General features: G+C 38.2%; 1 protein-coding gene across 1 annotated transcript; it reads right to left on the bottom strand.

Annotated features, from left to right (window-relative positions):
• Positions 1–16: 16 nt before the first annotated feature.
• LOC131307607 (expansin-like B1) lies at positions 17–3,687 on the bottom strand. The gene is made up of 5 exons (XM_058334229.1): positions 3,477–3,687; positions 1,942–2,048; positions 1,448–1,629; positions 954–1,086; positions 17–474 (listed from the first exon to the last, which is right to left on the bottom strand). The coding sequence occupies exons 1-5, from the start codon at positions 3,622–3,624 to the stop codon at positions 274–276; spliced, it is 771 nt and encodes a 256-aa protein (XP_058190212.1). The 5' UTR covers positions 3,625–3,687; the 3' UTR covers positions 17–273.
• Between the last annotated feature and the right edge of the window lie 12,677 nt (positions 3,688–16,364).

Here is a 16,364-nt window from a genome sequence, read left to right as displayed (position 1 = left end):
ATCAGCTCTCCATTGGTACAATGAAAATTGTTACTGTATTTTCCAAATTGACCACTATACTCGAACCAATTCAAAGCTATACTAAGACCTATTTTTGATATTATTCGTCAACGATATAATGATTACATTGAAAAACTTGTCAAAGTTTATTCTAAAACTATCTAAATCAAAATAAACAGAGGCTGTGTGAAAAGAACAATTTATGAAGCGACATGGGGGTTATTCCCGTGGTATGAATGCATTCCAATCAACATAAGAGTCCTGTCTGTTCGGCTATAAGTTCACTTGTACACCGGAATCATATGTATTCCCCGGTGTCCAATCTTGGGGTATGTCGTTAACCGGAACAACCCAAGTCTCATCATCATCATCACTAAAAAGCATCCTTATTGATAGGGATCCACTCGGGGGTGAGGAAGTTGTCCATACTGCTCCATAACTCCTATCCAATAGCTTGCACCCGAAACTTTGTGTCTGCAAATTAAAGGTTGAATAGCACTATCTCAATACTTGGAAGTTGGAACAATATATAACATGTAGAATGAACATTTGCGAACAAAAGATCAAAGGATGGGGCGTTTTCGGTTGAATAAGCTCTAAGGATGGGTGTTTTAACCGACTAGAGTGGCCCAGAAGGCAGATTGTTGTTGAGATCCTTGATAAATTTGAAGATCTTGTGTTCGACTCCCGTAATGCTATATTATGTTGGTGCAGTAAGTTTTACCTTAAGCGTATATACAAGGCTCATACGCAAACCAAAAAGGTAAGACTCCTATGAACTGCACAAGTCTTCCGATTACAACAGTGTTGTATGAAGATAATAAAATAAATTCTCGTCGAACATCAGCTGAGGCTTCTTTATGAAGATGTGTGAGAAAGTTTTGTCTAGGTTCTATATACATGAAGAAAAATAAATCTGCAGCACAATTGCAATGGACGGGAAAGAGTAGTACCTCACAAAGCTGGACGGCAGTGATGTCCTTTTTGCCTTGTTGATACCATATCACAAAAGCCAGGTAATGAGGGTAGTTACTGTTCTCATCTATCTTGATTGTTATATTCTTGCTTGGGTAGCTACAGGACACACTGAAAAGAGAGACAGAGAGTAAATGGATCAGGTATTCCTACCTTTATATTCTCGTAAGTCATAAATTTTTTTTTTGGTTCGAAGGTCGGGGGTGTCCAAGCTAACTTAAGTGCACCCCAATTTTCTCCTCCCTGGTCCAGTCAAAGACGGGCCATCCATGCCAGGACTGAGAATTCACAAGAAATTACTTTCTTACGGAGTCATGATTTGTTTCCGAGCTAGCAATATGTGAAAAAGTTTGCTTATGGGTGTACTTGTAAGACTAAACTAGTTTAGAAGATAGTAATGAATATAGACCAAGTTTGCTTATGGGTGTACTTTTACAAGACTATGACTAGTTTAGAAGATAGTAATGTATACCGTCTATATTCGATATCAACCACGCCAAAGGCTAGAAGAGACGCAGCACCATCTGTAGTCTGAGCCATTCGTCCAAAGGCTCGCCTGCTCAGAATAAAGTCGGTTCGATCACTCGCACCATTGTCAGTTATAACTACGGTTACCCCTTTGTCTGAGCACAAGTTACTGTTGGTGCACCTCACCTAGTGAAACAAAACCAACTTCATCACTTAGAAACTGTGCAACATAAATTGAGCAAAATCGTACGTAGGAAAAAATATTCATGTTTCCAACCCGTGTTGCCCTTATTTTTGCCGGAGTATACAGAACCAACTACAACAGACTGCATTTGGTATGAATTGCGCCCCCGCTGGTTTCAAATAGATGTACGTAAACCCACTTATTGTGAATTTCATTTTCTTTCTGGAAGGCCAACACAAGAAATTTTGTGATTCTGTATGTTACTAAGGTATTCCGTAAACCTTTTTTTTTCCTCTAACAAAATTATGGATCACCTGATAGCAAGCACCGCAACCTACGCCATCACGATAGAGATCAGATGCAGCTGATACATCCCCGCCGTTGATGGTTGCTCCGAAGGTACCAAAACCGCATGCCCCGGCTGCAATTAACTCAGACATTAACACAGTTCTAAAAGAAAAACATCTAACCATGTCATACACCAATATAAAAACATGAAAAACGACGGTGCAAATATGGTGAGCCTATTGTAACTAGCCGAATGAGGCAGGCTGTCTTGTCCTGTTATATTTCTGAGGGTTATCTCTTGATCAAAGAAATAGAGCATAGATCGGATTGTAAAACATTCAATTTGTGGCACTTGGATACACCCATAATTTGAGACGATTACGAATTCAAATTTAATACCATACTGATATTGACCGTACAACACATATACTGGCGAACGCAAGATTCGTATTGTGAGGGGATCAAATCACACGTATATATTAACAGCAAAATATCATCCTTATATAATAATAACACAATTTTGAAGGGATCTTACTAATTAATAACTTTTAATTTATAAGGAAAAATAACGGAATAATTGGGGGGCCTTGCTTGCACCCCCATTGGTTCGCCCCTGAACACATATGATAGGATCATAAAAGGTGGCACATCTAGTGGTATACATATAAAGGTGATTCACAAACCGTAACAATATTCATGCAGACAATCAAACAACACTCACTTATATGATTAGAATTTGTAAGGTGGCACATCAAATAGTATCTAAGTGCAAAACAAAATGTAGTCACATTAAACATTATTTGTGCAACCAATCAAACAGAACAGACACATATATATGATTGGACTAGGTAAGGTAACAGATCAAATAGTATCTAATTGTGATTCACAAAATATATGCAGTCACCGTAGTGTGGAGGCTTCGGTTATGGCCTCGGTAACCTGGCCAGACCACCGTTAACCGAGGTCTCATGTTGGTACGATCTATCGAACTGTGCAGGCGGGCCGCGACATATATCCTTCGATTATTCGCTCGGTATCAAATCTCCTGTTAATGCTTCGGTGAATTACCGAAGTAAGCATTCCGTTAAGGTCTCTTGAAAGAATGTAGCGTAACAAGAGGGGACCAAGAGCGATACGTGGCAGATAGGATCATCTAGGCCAGGTCTGGCCATGTGCTCCGTAACCGCCTTATCCGGTGCGTCATCTATGATGTCATCCGAGACGGTTACCCGAGCGTATCCTTCACGCGCTAGCTTGGAGGCCAAGCAAACCTAGGTCTATAAATACAAAGGGACTCTAGTCTAAAGAGGTATGCCATTCTTCCCTAACCCTAGATCTATATTCCCCCCTGAGGTTTGATTTGATCGTCGGAGGGTCACTGGGCTACTCCAGCCCTAGTGACTTGTTGCAGGTCCAGAAGCAGGAGAACGAGCCTACGGAAGGAGAGACCTAACCCAGGCCAAGGTCCCGTCAAATCGAACCCCTACACGTAGCATTATTTGTGAATATATATATGTAGAAGTTGAACTCCCACTTTCTAAGTTATAAAAGAAATTCTCACTTTCTGTTCCTTGTTCATCAGAATTGGGGTAGTAAGCTGCTCGAGAATGAGTGAAGCAGTCACTGCACGTTGCTGCATCTCCCACAGTTATCTTCATGAGAAGAAAAGTGGAAAACAGATGGAAGAAAGAGATATGAGGGAAACCCATTGTAAATTAGAGGAGAATTAGAAGAAAATTAAGAAGCAGATAGAGAAATTAAGATGGTAGTGATGCATGAAGATGAACAATGGGTTGTTCCTATTTATACCGAAATACGTAGTTGTAATTTCCACCTGATCACCACCTTGAGTTTGGTAAAACTTATTATCATTATGGCTTTTGACATTCTGTGTTTAATTACATTTGTCTCCTCTAGCAACCTTCTTAGACCAAAGAATAACAACTACCTCAGTCCTTAAATAAATGTCCGGATCGCAAACTTAGGCCTCTAAAAGATGATCTTTTAAGTGATGAAAAAAGTTCGAATTTTTTAACAAAAAAATTACATCTTTTTAAAGGCTTAGAGTTGCGGGCTGGACGTACGTTTATTCAGGGATGGAGGGGGTATGGCAAGTGTTTGAAAACTATTTTCTGATCTTCCCTCGAATTGTTTATTTATTCCCTCACCAAGTATTAAAGTTTCTGTACCTGCTTAGCAAATTGTCATCAAATCAAAGAGTTGTAGTAATCCACTTGGAAAGTGCCGTTGGATATACGTTGCCTAAAAATTCCATGTTATTTTCGTCTATACTATTGTTTTTACTTATTGGTTATCCCTATCGGTTTATCTCTTTTATATGTATTGCTTAACAAAAAAGTTAGGAGGAGCCGAGGAGGCTGACCAGGTTGTGACGATTCTCCCCAGCCACGACCAAATTAAGGATCCCAACCCACTTGGGAACTGGACAAGAGGGCCAGGGCATCGCACACGTGGACGGTGAATTTACGATTCTACATATACTCCCTTACGATGGGCTTGAGCTATAGTTGGATTGCAAAACCTACTCATGGCACAATTGGAAGTCCGAGCTAGAAGGATGTGGTCATGAATGAGACCCTTCAAACGTCGACCAAAAGACTCGAAGTACAACTTCTTCACAGTCACCAAACCATGTGTGACTATACAAGTTATTGCCAAGGCCCGGAGTCTTGTTCATGTCATGGATCCAAGTAGATACTCTATGTTAGGGCATTGATGATGCAACTCTTGTATAGTTTTTTTATCATAGAGAAATAACCATGTAAATCTTAGTGTTCTAGCAACTGTGGACGCTACGCTGATTGGGTAAACCATGTAAATCTTAGTGTTCTCTTGTTTGCACTTTCAATTTCCTATTTAATGTGAAGGGAGTTTGTGTCTGTATATTTTTTGATAAGCAAAGATGGAAATTTAACTTAACGTATATTTCAATTCCTTGTCCAATTTGAAAGGGATAACCGCCTTGGACCAGGCTGTGACTGGTGAAATTGATGATTGACCATGACTTACCCAACAGGAGGGAGGGAGAGAGAGAGAGAGAGAGAGAGAGAGAGAGAGGTAGGTTTGAAACAAACCAACGGCTTAGTAAAAGTTTGAACGAGAATATTCAATGGTATGACATTGAAGTATTCTACTGGAGGGATCAGTTAGGTGCTTTTGCACCAAATTTATCAAGGACTTCAGTTTAGGCATCTGTTCCCACTTGCTGTAATGATCACAAAACCGTAAATTCGTGACAAATAAAACCAATACTAATATATGCTGCTTGTGGGAAGCTGTAAAGGAAACTCCCATCTTATACTGTTTAGCATTACAATCATTTTCCCTACCAGCTATCAATTGGAGAGATATATTAACATCGCTTTGTTACCAACTTTATAACTTTAGCCATGAAATCTTGATATAGTTTAATAAGTTGTTACTAAAATCAATTGAAAACGCAGAGTCAGGCCAGTCGGCCCCGGGCATATCCCACCAAGGGACAGCCTAGACACCCCTGTTTTTGGGTCCAAAATTGAACCCCTTTCGGAAGACATAGTAAGTATCATCAAGTACACATCAAAATTATAACCCGACGGTAATAGCCTGCCTTGCAGCCTGAATTGTGCGACTTTGAGCCTCATTGACCACTTTATATTAACATTCCAACGAAACTCGGCATAGCTCCTGAGTTTCGAAGTACTTGCGGCAAAAAATTTCATACACGAACTACCCCGAATCACTACCCGCCGTACAACACCACATGGACTCTGTAGATAATTACTCCATTTTACAACACAGCCTAGGGCCCCAAAATGTTTTGGGCCGGCCTTGTGTCCTTGTCAACTAGCATGTTTCACTTGGTACTTTCTTGCTAGTGGGTTGACGCACTGTCTGACATATTGTGTTGGATGAATCCAATATATAACCGAGTAGTGCTATTGGTACCGACGGTACCATAGGGAAAATGTACCGACGGCCACCGGACGGCCGTCTCCGGCCACCGGACGGCCGATCCGAGCCGTCCAAAAATTTTAAAAAATAAAACCGAGTGGGCCTACGCGGGAATCAATGGCATCCGAGGTGTGTAGAGTACTTGATCCGAGCACCCCTTTTTCGTGTATATACACGTATATACAAATATACACGAAAAATGGGTGCTCGGATCAAGTACCCTACACACCTCGGATGCCATTGATTCTCGCGTAGGCCCACTCGATTTTATTTTTTAAAATTTTTGGACGGCTCGGATCGGCCGTCCGGTGGCCGGAGACGGCCGTCCGGCGGCCGTCGGTACATTTTCCCTATGGTACCCGTCGGTACCAATAGGATTTCTGTATATAACCTGGCTCCCTACTCGTTTTGGGATCAATGTATAATCGAGGAACCGCAACACGATGTCAAGATTTGGTCTCTGGATTCAAAATGTGGATAGAGGTTCACTGGAATATGTGGTCTATTCACACACCTCTCAACCATATTTGTAGAGACCCGTCTTAAATCTCAATTATCCGAATATTATATCAATGCAAAATGTGGATTAAATGTGAAATATGTGTTTATGTGATTTGGGGTCAACGTGATAGGATTGTTATCGAAAGGCGTGCAAGTGTGATTTGTGTTGGAGCTTGTATATATAGGTGTGTGTGTAGGAAATTAAAATCCCAACTCCCTTCTCCCTCTATCCCTCCCGACATCTGGTCTCTCTCTCCATCGGCTCTCTTCTCTCTCTCACTTTCTCACTCAAAAATCCACTCCAAGTCCAAAACTCACCAAGATCCTTCACCAAATCATCGTCCTCAAGGGTCCTCAATCGTGGGTTTCGTCAGAACAAGCTTGGTGAGGCATATTTCGGTTGGTTTCGAAGTTTTTGGAGTGTAGGGCTTGCTCAAGCTTGGATTTGTGCTTCTAGCTTTCAAGGTAGGGATTTCTTGCTCAAGTGATGTGTTTATGTTATGATTATGTACCTAAATCATGCTTTGTTTCGTGGTTTGAGCTGGGTTTTGTGTTTCTGTCCAATCTGAAAATTTTCTGCTCGAAACTGCTAGGTATCAATACCAATCTGTCTCCTGGACGAACAGGCTTGGGGGTATCGATACCTCCTTTTTGAGGTATCGTACCAGGCCTCTTAGGGGTAGTTTTGCTCATGCTGACCCCTTCTCGATTGCATTGACTTCCGATCATTTCTAACACACTCAAAACACGTTTAAATTACTTCCAAACACGATCGTTCGTCTCCAAATGACTCGTTGGTCGTTCTCATCCCTTTGACACTTGATAAACGTAATCCTAGTGTAATAGTAAATGGAAACCGTACCGTTAAGTTGTTTGTAAATATTAAGTTGTAATATTTAGTTGACGTGGGCCTGTCTAATGGTTCAAATGGTATCGTAGTAATTTGTGTCCTCACGATTCGTCGAATCTTTCAAAATTCCCTTGGCACACGTTCCATGAAGTTCAAGCAAAGAAACTAATGGGTAGTGTATTGTAAAGTTACGTATGGGTTTAGTTCGTTATGTAGGATGTGGTGATATACTTAGGGAAAAGGCATGTACTTATTTATTAGTTGATGTTATGATATGGTTGATTGTTTGCAATGCATTGAATGTGAATGACCAATTGGCATATGGATATAACGAGATCTTGTGGCATATCGATAACGAGATTTGACACGAACGAGTATCACTATTCGGTGAAACGACCAAAATGGTGAGATGATCGGACTGGAACTGTAACGACCCGGATTTTTGACCCAATTTTTTTAATACAAATTTATATTGTTAAATTTCTAATTCAATAATTAATTAGATTGAATAATTAAAATATATTATTATGTGTACAATTGATATTATTTGCACTATTGTATAAGATATGTATTTAAACTTTAGATATACAGGGAATCAGTGATTCATATTCATCTCTTATCTTTCCTATCTAAACCCTAAGTAGAACTCTATTCAAACTAACTCTCCACTTCTCTATCTCTCATCCTATACATAAAAGTGTCCAGATACATTCTCACCATGTACATACATGCGTTCACATACATTTGAATTGAAAACCCTCCAAATGTGGCACTTGTCCCCCATCTTTTTATCATTATCAGTATCACTCTCCTTCCTCATTCCACCACTTCTACACTTATCATCTCACCTTCTCACTACCTTATGTTCTCTCATTATACATACCCACATAAATCCAAAAATTGAACACTAGTATATTATTTCACTCCCAATTCTATTGTTGAGTCTAGAGAGAGAGAGAGAGAGAGAGAGAAAGAGAGAGAGAGTTGTGGCCATAGGTGTGTGCACACCGCTGCTGCGGGCCCTATCAGAGTGCCGCCGGACGCTGCCCCGAGATTTCAAAACCACCATGGCGATCTACGGACACCGTACAACACTTATCCGAACTTAGAATCGCGTTTGAGGTAGTTTTCTGGAAACCCGAAACCTTAATTTGCATTTTAATGGAGTTACTTAGATTTAAAGTTTATTGAAGATGATGACTTGCTGTTAAATTGTTAATTTATTTTTAGTCCTGTTTATATTAAAATTCAGTCCGATTGTGCTGGAATGATTAGTGTTATACCATGTGAAAATTTATGATCGTTTAACAAATGTTTGATTGTGAAATTATTATTGATGTTGCATTGTTAATTTGTATTTGAGTGGACGTTTACGTGGTTAATAAATTATTGGAGTAGATAAATATTTATGAAATATTAACAAGAATATTTTATTAGTAAAAATTTATTTAGATTGTAAACAAGAAATATTTTAGATTATATATTAGTTAATCTTTAACTCTAATAAATATTGACTAGAATAGCCTCGCATAATTTTGTTGTTATAAAAATCTCATATTAATATTTAATATAGTTAGTAAATACTAAATTTAGCAATAAGTATTTTCCAATAAAAATTTGTTTGTAAAATCTATGAATAATATGATAGTTAAAGAAAAATGTATAAATAGTAGAAATGTTTTATAAAATTTCTAAATGAGAGAAATAGACTTAATTTTAAGTGTAGTAATTAATTGTTTGACTGAATATTATTTTGTTACTCGCATGATAAATTCTATGACATGATTAATTTTATCGCATGGTTATGTGTTGTTAGTACTTTTAGTTGAAATGTTGAACCATGTGATATTTTGTTGTGGCTGTAGATTGGACAAATAGGTTCTCTGGGTGGTTACGAGTAGTGACTCATGTAGACGATGTTAAGTAAATGAAAATTGATAAAGTGTTGGAAGTGTGATTGTGTGGATTGTGATTTGAGCCATGGTGATGGCAAGGGTAACCTATGGGGCCCTGTGTTGAAATGGGTTACCTGAGGGGCCCGGTGTTGTGACGCTAACGTATGATACGTCATGGGAAGTTTCTCTTCGAGGAAGAGAATGGGTCTCATGAGACGGTTATAGTTAGTGAGACGTTAATGTATGATACGTCATGGGAAGTTTCTCTTGGAGAAAGAGAATGGGTCCCATGAGATGGTTATAGTTAGCATGGGGTAGTGGATGTCCGACCCTAATGTACGATACGTCATGGGATGACTCGATCCTCCTGTTATGGTCTTAAGTGAGAACATACTCGGTACATAACTTAGATGCGCTCACCTAGGACCCTGGTGCAGGACAAGCAAGAGGAATGGTGGACCCATGAGACGATTGTATTTAGTGGATGTGGGAGGAAAGGATCTCGCGGAGAGAATCCTTAGATTACATGTAAGATGATGGATAGTAAAGAAAAAGACGATGTGCTATTACTTTGTACCTTCGGTGTATTATAAATTATTATATTGTTGATCTGCATATTGTGCTATTGGGTTTTAGGATTTCTACTTAGTGAATTATCACTCAGGATACGTTTGTATCCTGGCAAATCGTTTGCTTCGGCGTTCAATTTGCCAGAGTGTGCAGGATTCCACAGTTGAGCAGTTGATACAGGTGGGACCCCTGAAACGGAGTCTGGGCCAACATTGCTTGGAATTTCGTGTCAAAACTAGAATCGCTCTGGAGTTGCTTTTGTTACATAGATTTTTGTATTATTTTGAAATTGTAATTTTTGTATAAGGATAAATAGGGGCCTAATAGTTTGTAAAATTCAGTGTATTTTAGGGTTAATGCTTCCGAAATTCCTTGAGAAATCGGGGCGTTACAGGAACTGAACGAGTATCACCACTCGATGAGATGACCGGAAAACGAGAATGAATGGGTATCACCGTTCAGTGAGATGATCGAAAAACGCATGAAACCCAGCGAAACAGGAAATGATGATATAAGGATTAATGTGCGATTAGCAAAAAAGGGATAAATGGTTGAATTTATCGAGGTTTTAAAAGGAAAAGGATTTTTATTAAAAATCCTCTGGTATTCATGAGCGAATCAACGTACTTCGGTATTTGGGCACAAACCAACGGACTCCAGTATTCAAGCTCGAATCAACGGAGCTTGACCTGTATTGGTTTTGTGTTTCTCCACATCATTTTGCAAATCAAAAAGGAAAGTTTTATGGGAAAGGGTTTTGATAATCGACAAAGCGAAATTGAGATAGATTGAAGTATTCATACGAGAAGTAATGAAATGGTTGAGAACCTATTGTAGATTTCTTTAGATTGATGTGAGTTTTATTAATGTTTCTAGTTTGACATGTGAACTGTTAGGAACACATATAAGACGTCTAGAACACTTTGGCCGTGGTTTGCCTGCCTGTTGTGATAAACCCATATTTCTTATGTTTGCTTATTAAAATTCATTTACTCTTGGTGCATACTTCAATGCAATTTCATATAGTTTGAGTATAGAATTCTCTACTGGGTTAGTGTAACTCACCATATCATTTTTAGGTACATCACAGGGACACTGACATGGAGTGCTTGGTGTGCATGCTAGCATCACTGTTTAAGCTGTTTTTGGGAGCTACCCATGTATCTTTGTATAAATAAATTGTACTCCCTCCGTCCCTTTTTAAGTGTTTTGCTTCGTAACTCCAACTTATTAAAAAGACATAATCATTACACATTTCACATCAACTTTTTCTTCCACTTTCCCTACTTACCCATCATCATTACACTTTTACTCACTAACTTTTCAAAATAAAATCTACTTTTAGGGACAAAATAGACAATACACCAACTTTTACCCTCATAACTTTACAAAATAGACACTTATTAAGAGACAGCCCAAAATGGTATACTGGACACAAAAAAAGGGACGGAGGGAGTAATGTTTTTTGTTTCGAACTATGTAACTGTTGGTCAAGCTTGTTAATTTGGGGATTGAACCATCTTTTGGGGATATTATATATATTGTTGTGAAGATTTTAATTATCTAAAGTTATTACTCCCTCTGTCCCAAATTCTTTGTCTGGTCCGCAAAACGGAGTGTTAAAAATAATGCAATTTTTTCAAGAAAAAATTCAAACTTTTTTCACAAATTAAAAATACTCATTGATATCTAGTAAGTTGTTGAAAAACTTTTGATTTTTTCTTGCAAAAATTGTATTATTTTTAACACTCCGTTTGCGGACCGGACAAAGAATTTGAGACGGAAGGAGTACTATTTATGTTGAAAATTAAAGACGTGACAAAAGTACTAATTCGAGGAATGTTTACAGAACCAAACTATCTCCAATGAGGATTTAAGGTGTATTTGGACTAACTTTTGGGTTATTATTGCCAACATTTATTTAAATAATTCTTTAAATTTTTTGTCAAATACGTGTCAAATTTATGGAGTTAACTATTTGTCTCGATGGGAGAAATGGACAAAGTATAAAATTATGATTGAAAGTTCACTAAAGACAAAAATATATAAAAAAGACAACTTCCAGTAGCTTTTATCCACCGTTTTTGCTATGCTGACTTCCGTCGACTCCGGTCTATGTTTGTGACAGTTTTTCGATTTCTCTCGTCTTCTGACCGAATCAATGATACTCATTTTCTCTATGAAAGTTAATTTAGGCTAATCACACCTTTAGTTAAGCTGACTGGAAAATTTATTGAAAGAGTACAGGGAATGCGTATGCAGGACGCTGAGGTGGACTGGGATCGAGCAAGTCCATTGAACCACATCAGCCATGACATGGAAACCACTTTTTGAGTTTTTTGGACCCGCAACGCTTAATGTCCATTTGATTAGTGAAACAAATAATTAGGATTTCTTTGTTGGGAAAGTCTTCGATACACACCCCTTTAAGGTGTGTATCATATGCACCTATTGTGTGGTTCATATTGTGCCACCTCATAAAAAATTACTTGTAGGACCGGTCATTCATAACATTTTATTTCGTATCGTAACTTTTATACTAAAAATTCGTAACTTTTCAACAATATGATTCGTAACTTTTTAGCAATAGATTCGTAACATTTTGGGATTCATAACATTTTGGTGTATTTTAATAAGGGTGCATATGATACACACCCAAATAAGGGGTGTGTATTGTAGCACTTCCCTTTTGAGCATTTGTGCATACTTAACTTCCCTTTTTAAATTGTTTTTTGTCTTCCTTATATGCTGTTGTATGGCTCTGGTGGAAGAATTTGTGCATTCGCAGGCGCATGGCACAAGTTCTCCTTTTGAGCAACTAATTTATCTCGCCAATTCTTCTGTTGGTGTTTAATGGTGGTAACTCCTATTAAGAATGTTCGGAAATATCAAATAATTGAACTGGGCGCTCAATCTCACCGAGACACAAAATGCTCAAGATGTTGCGGAGAGAAACCAAAATAGTGTAAAATTATGACCAATTGGCCCGAATATTCTGAGTATAATAGACTATTCTGTGGCCAATTGCATTCGATGTGTTTTTTATTGTGTGAACAATTTAAAAAGTCCAAAGAAGAGGTTTACTATGCAACAATCTGATGTTCGCTGGTTTGGTTTCTTTATCACGGAACCGCCTTATATTTTCTTCTAGTATTTTTAGCTTTGTTTTTTTGTTTTTTTATATGTAGATTAGTGATGGCATGATAGGACTTTGTGCATTTATTGTGCTTGTTTGTTGGTGTCTTATTACCCTTTTTCGATTTAGGTTTGCTCATGATTTATCTAATTTTGCTATATAAAAATGTTGAAGTAATTAATCTTTTTAGAAGACAGTAAGTCATTCACAAATAAACTAATTCCGCTATAATTTAAAATTGAAGTAAACTCAAAAGATTCTTGAAAACTGGGGTTTGGTAACTAATCTTCATTTTGCCGCTACTTTCAGACTATTGCATGAATCTTTTATGTCATATCTTTTAGTAAAAGCATAAATCAATTATGTTAGATCTTTTAGTAGAATAAGAGCACTTACTATTTTTTTTGGGTCAAATTCAATCCCCGAGGCCAGCTCCAATAGTGGAGTTAGGACTCAATAATTTTGTGATAGAAATTCCGAGAGCTTATTGATTTTTAGAAAAAACAAAAACAAATTTAACACCGACTATCACTTGTAGAATTTTAGTAGGCACATTCCAATCAAAACAAATATGCCTATTTCCCGTAGTATTCTTCCACATAATTGACCGTGTCATTACCGTATCAAAAATAATTAATAAAACGAAGCAATTACTACTACTCAAACAAATAGTGGTAAGTATTCCGAGTATTGCTCCACAGAGATTATAAGGCTGAGTTACAAAAATTTCAAATAATTCCTAAGTTAATTCGAGAAAAAGATTGATTGGTGGTTTCTTAAAACTATTGAACTGAAATTAAAGACGATAGAAAAGTAGAAAAGAGTTTATAGGAAAAAGCTCTAGGGTTTCGAATCCACTCTTCCCCCTCGTAACTTACATATGTTTTGATTATAGATTAACTGTTCGAATCAACCCGGATACCGTTGGATAGCAAGTCCTAGCGATATTTCCTAATGACTATTTATGAATCACCAATCGGCATGGACTATCTTCGCCTAGCACAAATTGTCACATCCTCGATTTTCAACATAAATATAAAGGGTTTTCATAAATAAAATCTCACGATCATCCATACAATACCCCAAAAGAGTTATACATTTTCATTTCCATAATTATACTTCAACAACCAATAGTTTTCAAAAGATTACATCTTCGGCTCCAAGGCCCAAATTAACATAAGTATTGAATATCCATGAGTTAATGGTTACAATATTCCATAGTCAAAAGATTTACAATTAGAGTTACAAATACATCTTCCAAAAAGATTTATTAAGATGACTAAATAACTCCTCAATGGTAGCTTTCAAAAATAATTCCACATCCAAGCATTCCAACTATGCACGCTACTACCCTGTGTTAGTACCTGAAAATGATAATAAGTTTGAGCTACACTAGCTCAGTAGGAAATTCTACGCTAACATTATATGTGAGAGAAATGCAGGAGAGAACACAAAATAGGAACAAGAACAAGGACTATGCGGTAATCAATAACTTTGGCTCAACAATTTCCAAACGAAAACTTAGTGAACGCCATGCAACTCAACTAGAACCATTTTCATCTTTCATGTGTCCAACGTCTTCTCATCATAGGTGTCATGAGCCGAAACTCCTGCTGGGCAAATTAAGGGATCCCGATACCCTCTACCAGGCACCATACCCATCGGGTGGTCCTAATGTAATCAATGTGAGCTTTTGCTCCTACCGGGCCGATTAAGGGATCCCGATACCCCTTGCCAGGCACCTACCCGTCGATAGGTCCTGAATGTACTCGTTATGTCAACAAGTGTCCGAGCGTATCATATCCTCGTTATGTGTTATTCCAATTCAATCAAAGTCCATATGGAAATCAACGTCAAATTATACCAAATAAGGGGCGAGGGATGAAAAAATACTTCACGAACTCAACGTATATGATTAATCATGTTATGGGATGATTTGGTGATGTTTAGAACAAGTTAGAAATGATCGGAGGTCAAAACAATGGAGTTTGGAACAAAATAGCAAAATCTGTCCCTAAGCCCTTTTTGTATAGATACTAGCCAAACTAGTATCGATACAATAGTGCCTAAAAACATTCCAGAGATTCTGGTATCAATACTGAGCAGAGTAGTATCGATATAGATGCCTGTTCGAGCAGATTTTCTGTAGATTTCAGGGATTTCAACTACAACAACAATGACAACAATCAAGGACGCGATTTTAGGTAAGGAAAACACTTCTATCACATATATTGAGAGGTAGAATCCCTACCTCAAGGTCGAAGAACGAAACCCAAGAAGTTATGAGCCCTAGCTTTCTGAAAACCTTGATCCGATCAGAATATGACTTCCCCGAGCTCAAACCAGTGAGATACAGATCGCAATACGCGTAGAGATGAAAGATTGGAGGTTGTTTTGAGTGTTTTGGGTGAAATTTGGAGAGAGAGGGAGAGAGCCGAGAGAGAGAGGAAGAGTCGGGAGAGGGAGATGAGAGATGAGAGAAAATAATTCTCTACTCTCTCACCCTCCTATATATACCCATATATTTGCAAACTACACATTGCACCCTTCCACAATCAATTCTATCACTTTAGTCCAAATCCTTTAAACACATCACATTCTCCCATTTTTCTCAATTATCAACATTAAAATTAAACAAATTAAATACGGGTCTCTACATTCAACCATCCTTAAAGAAATTTCATCCTCGAAATTCTCCATGCCAAGACAAGCTAACATACACATCACATATGCATGCAATGTTAATAGTCATCCATGCAACAAATCATATCACGATACGTAAATATTAAACACTCACATTGGTTCATTTCGGAAATAGGTGCGGATACTTCTCTCTAACTGCGTCCTCCCTTTCCCATGTCGACTCTTCTCTACCGTGGTTACTCCACAAAACTCGCACTAACGGTATCATCTTACCCCTCGAAACTTGATCACGGGCATCTAGGATACGTATCGGTTCCTCCCCATAAGACGCGTTGGCCTCCAACTCAAGTTCGAACCACTCTAGAACGTAAGACAGATCCGATTCGTACTTCCTCAACATAGACACATGGAACACGTCATGTACACCGATAGCTTCAGTGGCAAAGCCAAACGATATGCAACCTCCTCAATCTTCTCGATGATATCAAACGGCCCGATATAACACAGCAAAAGCTTCCCATTTTTCCCAAAACGCGATAAACCCCTACGAGGTGATACTTTAAGGAATAGGTGATCCCCTTCTTCAAACGATAATAGGCGACGACGACGATCGGCATAATCCTTTTGTCAACTTTGAGCGGTCAATAATCTTTGGCGAATCACCTTGACTTGTTCGGTTGTTCTCTCTTGTGCTTCCTTAAGGCGTTGACGAATAGCTTTCATGCTCTCGGAGGATTCCTTGTTCATATCCGGTCCCACTAACGTAGCCTCACCTAATTTGGTTCAACACACATGTGATCGACATGGTCTCCCATATAAAGCCCCATACGGTGCCATTTCGATACTAGATTGATAACTATTACTGTACGCGAATTCGACTAACGACAAGTAGTACTCCCA

Source organism: Rhododendron vialii, chromosome 11a (genome assembly GCF_030253575.1).
Source record: "Rhododendron vialii isolate Sample 1 chromosome 11a, ASM3025357v1".
In the NCBI taxonomy this organism is placed as follows: Eukaryota; Viridiplantae; Streptophyta; class Magnoliopsida; order Ericales; family Ericaceae; genus Rhododendron; species Rhododendron vialii.
The sequence above is the reverse complement of the archived record's forward strand: the minus strand, read 5'-3'. Positions and strand labels throughout refer to the sequence as shown.